This window comes from Daucus carota, chromosome 7 (assembly GCF_001625215.2).
Source record: "Daucus carota subsp. sativus chromosome 7, DH1 v3.0, whole genome shotgun sequence".
Taxonomy (NCBI): Eukaryota; Viridiplantae; Streptophyta; class Magnoliopsida; order Apiales; family Apiaceae; genus Daucus; species Daucus carota.
In genome coordinates, this window is record NC_030387.2 from 8,171,137 (window position 1) to 8,184,473 (window position 13,337).

General features: G+C 34.4%; 1 protein-coding gene across 1 annotated transcript; it reads left to right on the plus strand.

The window, feature by feature from the left end:
- The first annotated feature begins 9,657 nt into the window (after positions 1 to 9,657).
- Positions 9,658 to 12,945, plus strand: LOC108194322 (rop guanine nucleotide exchange factor 7). Its single transcript, XM_017361272.2, has 7 exons — positions 9,658 to 10,182; positions 10,265 to 10,381; positions 10,493 to 10,647; positions 10,936 to 11,010; positions 11,088 to 11,375; positions 11,452 to 11,808; positions 11,918 to 12,945. Exons 1-7 carry the CDS (start codon positions 9,987 to 9,989, stop codon positions 12,335 to 12,337), a joined length of 1,608 nt encoding a protein of 535 aa, XP_017216761.1. The 5' UTR covers positions 9,658 to 9,986; the 3' UTR covers positions 12,338 to 12,945.
- Positions 12,946 to 13,337: the final 392 nt, after the last annotated feature.

Consider the following 13,337-nt stretch of genomic DNA (forward strand, 5'->3'; position numbering starts at 1 on the left):
TAATGTTGGACGTGTCGATGTAATTCCAGAACCCTCACTCATAGATGGCTTTCATAATGTGTTAAAAATGAGTATTGTAGACATCCATTATGTGTGTTGAGCGACGTGTTTTTTTTAGCTCAACCTACCCGTCGGACAGCCCCGGCCAACCCGTCGGACAGCCCCATAGTATTAACATGTCATGACACGTGTAACTGATGACATGTAGAAATGTATATTGTGATTTATATGTAATGTGTCCGACCAAGGGTCGTGACTTGTGTAATTTTGTGGAGTATTCGTCGACATGTATGTTAAATACGTCGATGTATTTAAACTTGTAATATGCGTAATTGTAGTTGACAAATATATTTTTCAAACGTTGATGCACGTAGTATATGTATTCGACAAATATATATATATTCAATGAATATATAATTTTCAGACGTTGATGCATGTAGTATACGTATTCGACAAATTTATAATTTTCAAACGTTGATGTATTCGACAAATATGTTTATTTTCAAACGTCGATGCATGCATTCGTAGGCTAGTTAAAAGGCCTTGCCCTCTTGAAACTTAGCTCGTAATCGTAATTGTGATTATGCAATGTTTAAATACATAATGTTGAAATGCATCATTATTCGTGGCGTCGTTAGTTGTTTGTGTAATGTGTATTATTTTCGTCATCATCACTCGATAATGATCAACCGTAGTAGGATGGGTGATCAGCCCTCCTTGTCTATTAAATATGTATCTAATTTATACTTATACAATATAATGTCACAATAAACATCATGATGAAGATGTCAACTTTATGCAGTTAAACATGAAGACAATTTGCAACAATTTGCATAACATATTTCAACATACATATCAAATCAAGTAGAGTAGCACATGTAAGAAACAAGCACATGTATCATTATGCTTAGATCATGAATCATTCAAGCAAATATTTACACGAAGCATGAAATATCATCTAAATGGCATAAGCCGAAGCAAAGATTGTAATCAACTTATTATCATATTGTTAAAGACTAAGAGAATAAAGAGGATGAGTTCACTTACATGTAATAAATATTCAAATGTAGTGGATTCGAGCCCCTGAGGACTTGTAATTCGTAATGTCTTGTTGAATCAGGTTGAAGTCGTCGGACACTTCCAGAGGCGTCAATGATTCATGTCCAGTCATGATGTTGACTGTCATGTCAGTTTACGGATATGTCCATAAGTTGATGAGGTTGTACCCCTTTCTGGGTATATGTCTTGTACCACGTTCGCCTTGTCACCAAGCTGACCTTAATTAAGTTTTTTGGACTTGTCGTTAGTCCATTTTTGACTCTTTCTTCAAGTTTATCTTTCGTGGTCATGTCATGTCTTTTTACTTCACATCATGTTGAACCAGTGATGTCGATCGTATTTTGGGTATGCTATATTGTCCCATTGTGGCGATTTTAGGACAAGTCCTAGTCATGTCCTGTTGAAATAGAAGACTTGGACTGAAATCAGTCGCAAAATTAGCAAAATATGTGACTCGATTGTTGTTTGTGACTCATAGGTGATAATGTATTTGACGTGATCTGTCATGTTTCTAGAGTTCATGTCTAGCTGTCACGTCGATCATCATATCAAGACTTTATGTCCAGCTGTCATGTTGTTATTTTTATATTATCACCATGTTTGCTAGTCATTCTGGATGCTCGACTTCATGTATCATGTCCTTTTTGAATTAGTTGTCTGCTTTGCGATTGATTATCTTAATTCTGTTTGATTTCCATTTGACATGTATGTGGTTTGACCTCTCATCATTTAACGTGTGTATGTTCATGTCAAAAAATCAATTATGTCAGTCTCTCTCTTTGGTGCAACGTTATGTCCTCTTGTGGTGATTTCTTTTTTTTCTGCGTAGATATCATCCATCTCTTGTTGCTCGTGTCGCGTCACGTGTTGTTCACAGGTACCCGTCAGACATGATGAGATGAGTGTAACTTGTTCTTGTCAATCTAGTCGTACATGTAATATTCGTCTGTGGTCACGTCCGCCTTGATAAGTACCTTCTTAGAGTTTTTGCAGGACTTATGCTTCGACTTTCGCTTGACATGGTCACCGTGGCGTCCTTCTGTACTACTGTCACGTTGCGCCTCACGTTCTTCGTCAACTTCTCCCTTTCCAGCCGTCGGTCCTTCTTCGTTGTTTTAGGCTGTTCATTTTCTCTGTTTTTTTCTATGATTGTTCATTCTCTCCATCATTCATATTTAGGCGTCGAGCTACGCTTATTAAGGTCTGTCTTCTTGCAGCTGTCGATCGTGGTCGTCCTGTTGATCTATCCTTTCGTAGTGTCGCATTGTCAGACCTCAGAGCGTCCATTTCAGCAGCATCTTCTTCATGGTCTCCGCCATTTCACTATTCGAGTCGTTTCTAGTGGGTGGCTGTGATGTCGAATCGACGGGAGGCTGTGTCGTCGCGCCGACGGGCGACTATGTTGTTGGACCAACGGGTCGTTGTTGTCTCGGATTGACTGGCGGTGGTGGTGTCCCTGAACGTGGATTGTCGGATGTCATCGTAGGATTAAATTGTTGCTTAGTAAACTTCCCACAGACGGCGCCAATTGTTTTAACCAGAATTTTCGGGTTGATTACTAAGCAATTTAATCAAATAAGATATGCAAATAAAGTAAAAAAAACACAAGAAAATGGTGACGCGGAAAACCCCCGAATAGGGTAAAAACCGCGGGTGGGGATCAATACCCAGCCAATATGATTTCTCCACTATATGATTTTCGGATACAGTAGCTTTGGTAGGTGTTGATACATTGTGAAAAGAACAAATAAATACAAGTGCTAGCTCAAGTAAAACACTGTTGCTATGGATAAAATAGACTACTAAGATTGACTACTCTTTCTAATGTCTACTGGCAGAAGCTTGTGTATAGTTTTGAGTGGAATAGGTAACTAGGCTGTCGCTCCCCTCTCCATCCCGTGAACATTTGCATGGCTTTATAGTACTCCAAAATGAGAGTTCTGATGTCACCCCACTACTCTTTAGCCAGTATTTTGTTCCCAAATTTCCGCAACCTCCTTATCCCCACTGTGCCATTTCGAAAATTGATCCCGAGACATGCGTAGTCAGTTTTGAACTATTCTTTGTGTTTATCCGAATCCGGCCACGTTGGTAAATGTAGGTAAAATAAATATGTTAATATTTATTTATTTATTCTTGTATCATTTTTCAGTCGCTTTGTAATTTCGTAATTTATTTACGTAAATTCATGGCATAACAACTTCCTCCGTTTCATAATACATGTCCACTTTTGAATAAATTACGCATATTAATCAAAGCTAACTTTCTTAGAAAACATTCATTTATTATTATATTTATTATATTGACTAAGTATAATATATGGTAGATATTTGATCTAAGAAAAATAACTAAATAAGATGTGGTATAAACCTCATCTTGGAAATACAAATTTTGACTACTTTTCATTGAAAGTGAAAATGGACAAGTAATTTGAAACATTTTTTTGTCCTCAATAGTGGACATCTAATATGAAACAGAGGGAGTACAAACTAATTTGAGCTCCGGATGAATAGGAGGAACTGTAATGCCGAGATTCTCTTTCTATCTGGAATGAGCTCAATTTTATGCCACATCACGTAAAAATGGGTTTTGAAAAGAAACGGTCAAAACTCAAAATCATTCAATACAATGACCACATGATAATTTATAAAATAATAAAACTATATGGCAAAATTCGGATTTGTATCTGAGAAAAAGCGGATATTATCCGTATTCGAAATAAAATGGATATTATCCGTATCCGAATCTGTGATATTCAAAGCCGAAATTAAATACATATATGATATTTAAATTATTCAATATATATTTAGAAATTTATTCTATTAGCTTGTATAGTGCGCGCGCGCATTAAATAATATATTTATACAAATTTAATATAATTGTACAAGTACCTTTAAGTTTAGCCTTAAGAATGATATTCTAAAATCATCGTCAATACGGTAGGACCATCAAAAAATCCGACATCTGTCTGAAATATCTGCATACGCATTCGAGAAAAAATGGATATTATCTGTATCCGAAGTAAAGTGGATATTATGTGTATTTGATTTTGACAATTGTCATATCCGAATTATCTGTTTGCATCCCTAATAGCCATCAGAAGTCATCACAAATAATTAACATATACCCTCTCACACAGATCCCACATAATTCTCCGTTTTTAATTTGAATTTTCTCATTAATTGATAATTTTTTTAAAATCCGTCTCCATTATATTTTTATTCATTTCCCAATGATCAATTTATATATTGTATATGTTATATTTTGACATGCTTTAGAGAAAATTTTTTGTTTTAATTTATAACTTCATTTTAAGAAAAATTTATAATATGATAGATACATGTGTTTATATAACACACATATCAACAAAATGGGACCTAAGAGTATCTCCAAGAGCAGCTTAATTATCTCCTAAATATAATATAAAAAATATGTCTTTTAACAATTTAGTATAAAGTTAAGAGTACGAACTCCAACAATGCTTTCTATATTCCTTCTCTATATTATATTTTATTCATGTTGGGCTCCACTGTAACAAAAATCCAAATGCAAAAGTGGGGATGAATCGGAGGGAAAGAATTTTTTATTGATAAAAATAAGTTAAAAGCCAAGTTCGGGCTCCTAGAAGAGATGAGAGAGGGTGTGCTCTTAGAGCAAGTCCAATACGTTACTTATATGAACTCCTAAACTCATATTTAGATAATGTATTATAAAAGAGGCCCTCCAACACTATCCTAGTGATTTACCTAATTCACTAGCACATCCTCAAATCTTCTGGTGATTATCTATTTTAAGTAACATCTAGCCATTACCTATTTAACATTTATGAATAAAAATTCATCTGTCTCCTTCTTTCTTTGTCTTTTCCCCCCTTTTCTCCCTTCTTTCTCAAATTTATTATTAAAATGATAATAGGAGAATAAATGTAGGGGTTGTTATTAGAGTTGATACTAAAAGTAGATTACCTAGATCACTAAGACTCATTAAGATTCATTATTTTATATTATTAATAAGTAATGAAATATGTAACCTATTGGACTTGCTCTTAACTTTTTAAAGAGTATCTAAGAACCTCTCGGAAATGCTCTAATTAGTTATGGGCCACAGATACCACCCATAACTGCTGCCTAATTAATCTAAGGCTACAATTTCTAATGAACCTTCTTTTAAAAGGTAGGAGTACTGACTATTGGACTCTCAACCATATCCATATTCATATTGTACTGTATTATTAAAATATAAAATTTTATTCCCGCCGTTTCAAATTAGATCTTGACTTTCAAAAAATCACATAGTTTAAGAAAAGTGAATGTTTATAAATCAATTGCATTAAACGACCATAATATGTGGAATTAGGTTGATCTAGAAAATATAAATGAGAGATATGTAAAATAGAATTAACTCTGGAAATATAATTTTACATTGAAAGTTGATGTTGACAACTAAATTGAAACAAATATTCTTGAAAATGGACATGTAAATTGAAACGGATGGAGTATCATTGATTTGTAGTCCGTCATATTATATTATAATAATTAGATTATTTAAATTAAATTATATGAAAATTGTTGATTAAAATTTTTATATTTTATTAAGATGTAACTAAATTCTAAATTTCGAATCTCGTCAAGAATGCGTCTAAAATAAATTATTAATTTAAACAAATATAGAAAAGTATTAACAATTAAAATACATATATACGATATTATTAAAATGACACATACAAAATTTTGATCATTGATTTGTAGTGGATATTATATTGAATCACTTAACTCAAGTTGGTGATGACCGATCGATTGAAATTTTTATATTTCATTAAGATACTAATAAAACTCTAGAGTTCGTATCTCGTCAAGAATGCATTAAAATAAATACGAATGTATTAATTATTAAAAAATATCGTGTATTGCATCGGTGTAGTATGAATTAATTATTAGGACCGACAAGGTTGGGTCTTATCAGCTTTACGTTGTGTAGCATTTATTTTACTTAAACGGTTGTCATTAGTGGCATGTCTACTTTTCATCTTTCGTTGTAGAGTACAGGCTTGACTTGACTTGCTGTTAAATTATCCATAAAACATTGTGTAGCATTTATTTTACTTAAACGGCTGTCATTTGTGGCATGTTTACTCTTCATCTTTCGTCGTAGAGCACAAACTCGACTTACTATTGAATTATCCATGAAATTTTTTTACAGAACAAGTAGTTAGATTAAAAAAAAGTTGTGTAAAGATCGTTAATGAAGTTTTTTCCACATTAAATTTCCGAAAGATATCATATCATTATCATAGAAGAGGGCTCGCTCTGCATCAAGCCCTTGTGTCAACGAATGAGAATTTAAAATTTAGATTTTGAGGAGAATCAGAGTTTAAATTTAAATATTGAGGGTCATACTTATATATATAAATTAATATATATATATATTAATTCTAAGAAATACTCTCCCAATCCAAGATTCTCTACGTTTCGGAAAGATGGTTTCACACGTATTTTAAAATCTATATAAAATATAATAAATTATTTTAATATTATTTTTTGAATGAAAATTTAAATTATGTGTATAGCGCTAGGTACATGAATGTATACTCAACCAAACCGCTTCTAGCGTCAGGTGATAACACAGGTTTATATTTTAATGGAGATTGGCGCCAAGTGTAATAAAGCATCCTCGAGTTTAATATCAATACACGATCATTATCCTCAATTTGCTGGAGTATTTAATTCGATTAAAGATAAACTAAAATGAACATTTCGCAAATTGATTTAAAACAAACGAATTTTATTGACGTATTCAAACCCCCCTTCCACGTCAAATTGGGAAAAACATCTTGCGATCAATATCTCAAAATCCTTTTTCTCATATTTATCTCTTTAATCCTCTAAAACCCTTTGAAATGGAAAAGACTCATTCTTGTTTGAGACTTATGCTCTTTTAATCAATTTTTAAATTATATTAAGAATCTACTTATATATCTTAACTATATTTTTAATTATTTTTTTAATGCTAATACATGTTTTAAGTAACACTAATCAAACGTGTCGTTAGACGGAATCCTTATTTCACTAATCATAAATATAGTGGTATCACTTGTAAGACCAAAACAAAGTACCGGTTCCCTTCTCAAAAGCCAATACTTGAATATCACCATTCATAATTTTCTTTTTCCATTTCAGGGATCATCATAGGCCTCGGCGCCCCACATTTTTACATGGACCACCAAGATGGGTTCATCCAGTCAGTTTGGCGAAGGTCGTTAACATTAAGGCCGCACAACATTATTGGACCAAGTCCCATGGGCTCATGATTACGCTAGTCCACTCTGTACAATTGGGTCGGTAGCTCCAAATAGAAATATTGACCCTTCTTCGCTAGCCTCGGGATCGCTAGTCATGGGATCACACCCTTTGGGATCTTTTTCTAACAAGTTCATGGCCTCGTCTCTCCATTTCAAGATGCCCCCGGATGACGGCTCACCAGTTTTATACACTAAGTCCTTGAGGACGAGGAAGGCATCAAGACTCATGACTAGTCTTGACTCGAGGCGTGTGAGTGTATCTTTCGAGGTCACTACCTCCACTCATTCGAGGTCTCTATCTTCACTTGTTGTCTTGTTGAATCGCTATCAATTCTCCGACCAGTTCCATGTCAGAATTTCCTTACAACCTAGGCTTGGGTCATGTGAGTAACGAGTTTCTTGATGGTGGTTTACACAATTCATTGAACCCGAGCCCTAATCTTAGGTTATTTGTTTCTAAAAAACTATGTGGTAACTTGAATACCTATAAATAGGATACGCAGAACTATGATATCACTTGTACAGTTCTTTCTAAAAAATTCGAGAACACTTTCTCCTACTTTCTCAAGTATCAAATACAATATGAGCTACACTTTCCATCACTCTCCATCCCGTATTCTTCGTGAAATTCTTCATGCATTTAAACAATTAAGTTCTTATTTTTGTTACGGGCTGACTAACATGTGCCCTAGGGCATACGTTAACGTATATTTGAAACACCTCGGTTGTTGTTGACAACTAATATAGATGAATTTAGAGTAATACATTAATTAATAAGAGAATTCGGATGTTCACATTTATCAAGTAAATTTGATATTTTATTTACTCATGTTTGTATTATAATTTTAATAATTTTGATATTATTAAAATAATAAAAATTCATAAATTTATTATTAAATATAGCCGGTTTTAGTTAGAAGACTGATTTTAATTAGAGAAGTAGTGTGCATACAGGAAGGGAGCTCGTTATTATTTGTAGGATGATTAAAAATTGTCATATAAAATATTGATAAAAAATTTATTCTATATTTTTTGACATTTTTATAAAATAAAATAATATTTTATTATAAATATAAAACTTTGAAAGATCAATCAAAATAAATACATAGCTCCCGCAAGGGTTGGTTCAGCTGGTTAAAGAGGGGATGAGATATCCTCTTGGTCACAGGTTCGACTTCCGAAGAGAGCAGAATTTGTGATTATGCCTTCTGGATCAGCCTGCGGGTTCCTACGTTAAAAAAATATATATATAATAAAATTTTTACTACATGCGCATGCAAATTAAAATTAAAATATAGTTAATGGTAGTAATTATAATGGCCAATGGTGCCAAGAGTACCAATTGGTCATTCCATTTTTGTTAACCAATTTCTCCGATTAACAATTATAATACAATTTTTCTAATACTCCCTCCGTCCCACCCATTTCTTATCGAATGGGTTGGGCACGGAGGTTAAGAAATATGTATAAAGTAGTGGAAAGAGGAAGAAAAGTGGGTAAAGTGGTGGGACCCGTTGATTTTTAATGTATAAAAAGAAGATAGTGGAGTAAAAGTAGTGTGAAAAGGAAAGAAAAGTGGAGAAGTGGTGGGACCCATTGACTATTTTTGGTAAGTTTTGAAATGTAAAGAAATGGATGGGACATCCCAAAAAGAAAAGTGTAAAGAAATGGAAGGGACGGAGGGAGTATATTTCAGTATACCGGATGAGGTCACTGAAGTGGGCTTAATGTATCAAGTTGGTCACTGAACTCAAAACGGTATCAAGATGGTCACTGAAGTGGCCATATATATCAAACAAACACCTTGAAATATGAGTTCAAGCACTAAAAATATTATTTATAAATTTTTACACATTATTTTTGAATGTTATCAAAACCAAGTAAAAGGTAACGACTTCTAATTTTTATGACAAAACAATTTAGATTTTATCAAGTTTATTTATTATTTATTTTTAATTAAAACAAAAAAATAACTATATAATAAAATATAAATAATAAATAAACTTGATAAAATATAAATATATTATTTTAAATACTAGAAGTCATAACCTTTTAGTTGGTTGTGGTAACATTTAAAAATAATGTGTAAAATTTTATAAATAATATTTTTACTGCTTGAACTCATATTTCAAGGTACTTGTTTGATATTTATGACCACTTCAGTGACCATCTTGATACCGTTTTGAGTTCAGTGACCAACTTGATACATTAAGCTCACTTCAGTGACCAACTTGATAATTAACCCCTTTTTATTATAACTATTAATCTATTACTCTATTATTTAAAAATCGGAAAATAGTACTGGATACTGAGAAAGAGAGCGCTGATTGCTTTTCAAAAACAAATGAAATGTCTCTGTGAATTTATTGCAGGCAGAGCAGGCCAGGCCTGGTGTCACTCTTGCATATCATGCGTTTCAAGTGTTTGATCATTTATCACCAACATTTATGATTACTGCCATTTTTCAAACTCAATCCCACAAATTTGAAATCAAACGCCATGTTTAAATAGCCATCCAACTTCAATTCACTCTAACCCATTTTCTGTTGTTACTTTGTGAGTTGCCATTGAACTCCAAAAGTAAAGATTCAAATGGGTTTACTAACAATGTGGCTGTAAAGAACTCAATATGGAGGATACTGGTGTTGAGAAAATTGAAATGATCGATGAAAAGAAAGACGAGGGCTTGTTGGATGAATGTGGGGAAAGCAGTTCAGCCTCTAATTGTTTGGCCTCATCAGTGACTGAAGATCATTGTAGCTCTGATGCTTCTGCTGATGCTTCTCCAGAACTGGACACGCCTAAGTTCGAGTCTAAAAATTCTGGTATGTGTCCTTTTTGTGTGAATATTTTTATTTTTTGAGATTTTTTTTGTTTTGCTTGTTTCTAATTTGTGGGGTTGGGTAGAGATTGAGATGATCAAGGAAAGATTCGCAAAGTTGTTGCTTGGGGAAGATATGTCTGGTTGTGGAAATGGGGTTTGTACAGCATTGGCGATTTCGAATGCAATTACTAATCTTTGTGGTATGATATGTTGATTATATATGGTTCATTGATTTATGCAGGAGCCTGTTTATTGTAACTGTTTAATCTTTGTATTTGATCATAAGTTGGTATGTTTAATCCAATATCCAGCTACCCTTTTTGGCCAAATTTGGAGATTAGAACCTCTACCTCCTGAGAAGAGATCAATGTGGAAAAGGGAAATGGAGTGGCTTCTTTCTTGTAGTGACCACATTGTGGAGTTGACACCATCATGCCAAACGTTTACGGATGGAAGCAAGCTTGAGGTAAGACTTTCTGTCTCATTCATAGTTCTGCTTTCTGTTTCCTGTCTGCATTTGTAATATTTGATATCCATATATGCTAAAATATGCTACTGACTTTTGGTTTGATCCCACTCATGGATACATTTTAAGTCATATACTATATCTAGAAAATAAATACTTGGTAATTTGTTTCAACTGAAGGCATGCAAGTGCAATCGAAGCCAGTATCTAGTCTTGAGATATAGTATCATTTATTTATTAGGAATTTAATTCTTTCCGTGATTCAGTTAGTTTATGCCTTTATGGTAGGTAATGACTTGCAGACCCAGGTCAGATCTTTATGTTAATCTGCCAGCTCTCCGCAAGTTAGATGACATGCTTTTGGTAAGATTTTTAATTCTATTTCTTTGATTAACTTATAGTTTCTGTAAGCATGTCTAAGTTTTGATCTCGTGTTGCAGAAAATATTAGACAGCTGTGAAAGTACTGAGTTTTGGTACGTGGACCAAGGTGTTTTGGCTCCCGAAGCTGATATCTCGTCCACTTTTAGGAAACTCCAACGCCAAGAGGAGAAATGGTGGTTGCCAGTTCCCAGAGTTCCAACCAATGGCCTCAGTGAAATTGCAAGAAAACAGTTGCAGCACCAACGTGACTGCACGAACCAAATACTGAAAGCTTCCGTGGCTATCAACAGTGTCACTTTAGCTGATATGGAAATCCCAGATATGTATTTTAAAGGCCTTCCGAAGGTAAAACTTGCACAAGGAATTAATACTAGATATCAGGACATGCTTGTTAATATGTTTCCCTTCGACTTTGTTGCAGAATGCAAGAGCTTGCTTGGGCGATCTTATATATCGATATATTGCATCTGATCAATTTACACCTGAATCTCTGCTAGAGTGCATCAGCTTGTCTTCAGAACATCAAGCATTGGAAATTGCAAACCGAGTGGAGGCATCAGTTTATGTTTGGCGTGGAAGAACAAACCCAAAGTCTTTAAGCAGCATGAGCAGATCCCATTCAAGATCGTCATGGGGAATGGTGAAGGAGTTTGTTGTTGATTCAGACAAGAAGGAATTGCTTGCAGACAGAGCTGAAAGCCTGCTGGTATGCTTGAAGCAACGGTTCCCGGGGCTCCCTCAAACCACCTTAGACATGACTAAAATCCAATGCAACAAGGTGATACAGCTTTGCTAGCCTATGCATGCCTTGTTATTTTGATATTACTGGGGTTCTTTTAAACATGAAATATTACTAAAGTAATTAAGCAATGAATTTTATTTTACAGGATGTTGGAAAATCCATCTTAGAGAGTTACTCTAGAGTTTTGGAGAGCCTAGCATTTAATCTTGTAGCACGTATTGATGACCTCCTCTATGTGGATGACTTGACAAAGCATTCAGATCCCTTATTGCCAATTCCTAAAGTTGGTTTAATGACTCAAAAGAGTCTTCGGGTTCCAAGCACACTGCCCATCACGAGCACTCCGTATAAAACATCTTTCAACACTCCCAAATTTTCACGTACACAGTCAGGAACTGTCAAGGGTAACAGATCGCAGTTATCTGGTAAGAGCATGCTTCCCAATCGTGGATTTGGCGTGCAAAAGGTTTTGACCAACTATCTTAGCATCGAAACGGAAGTGCAAAATTATGGCAGTCAACTCAAGAGATCGAATTCGTGTTCAAATGCAATTCGAGAACCATGAGGATCTCTGTGTTTTTTCTAAAGCTTTCTTCTTATTTTCAAAGCTATATGTGTAACCTATTCTCTCTGCGTGCACAATTTGTAACATATTTTAATATCAAATGCTCCGAATAGCTCTGGAAAAAAGAAATGGTTTGGAAATAACATTTCTCTGATTATAGTGTTTCATCTTGTTGATGAGCTCCACCTAGAAGATGGATGATCATTAAGAAGACTTGATGGATAAAACTTGCATTGTTAGGTCTTAATCTATTGTAGAAATGGAGTTCACATATATATCTAGTAGTCCTGTATATATAGGAAAACATTATGTACAAGATGGATACAAGAATAATATTCTTCTCCTCATCTATGATTTAGCTGCTGCTTCCACGGATGACACCGGAGATGAGGGCAAGGCTGGAGCCATTCAGTTTTGCACTCTACTCCGCGGCCATTGCAACATTTGCAAACCATTCCTAATGTCCCCAGGACTTTCGAGTAAGAGGAGGACCCCAATGGTCTGGCTTCTGAACTTGTGATCAAAACCATACTCACAATAACTAACAAACTCACCAACAACAACGTACTAGCCTTCAAACTAGCCATACAAAAATCTCAAACTCGATTGGCTTTGTGCAAGTCCCTCTCTCTCTCTGTATATATATAAACTCCTTTAAGGATCAGAGTCCAGATACAAAGGCTTGATGATTTAAAAATAAACTAAGTAAGCATATATTCTACCGTTGTCTGAATTATAAACTTTATAATACTAATAATAATGTTTATATATAAACACAAAGGTAGGGTCACTGATGCGTTTTCATTTTGTCTTACATTGAGAAAATGTTGAGAAAATGTCTAGAAGACAGTGAAAGGAGGCCTCCTCTTGTTTTTATAAAGAGTTGTTGGCTATTTCTGCGTCTTTGTATTTGAAATGTAGTAAAGTAATGAATAAGAAATGGGGGGTTTCTAGAAGACGGACACATAAAATATACATAGCAGCAGCTCCACACGTCTTT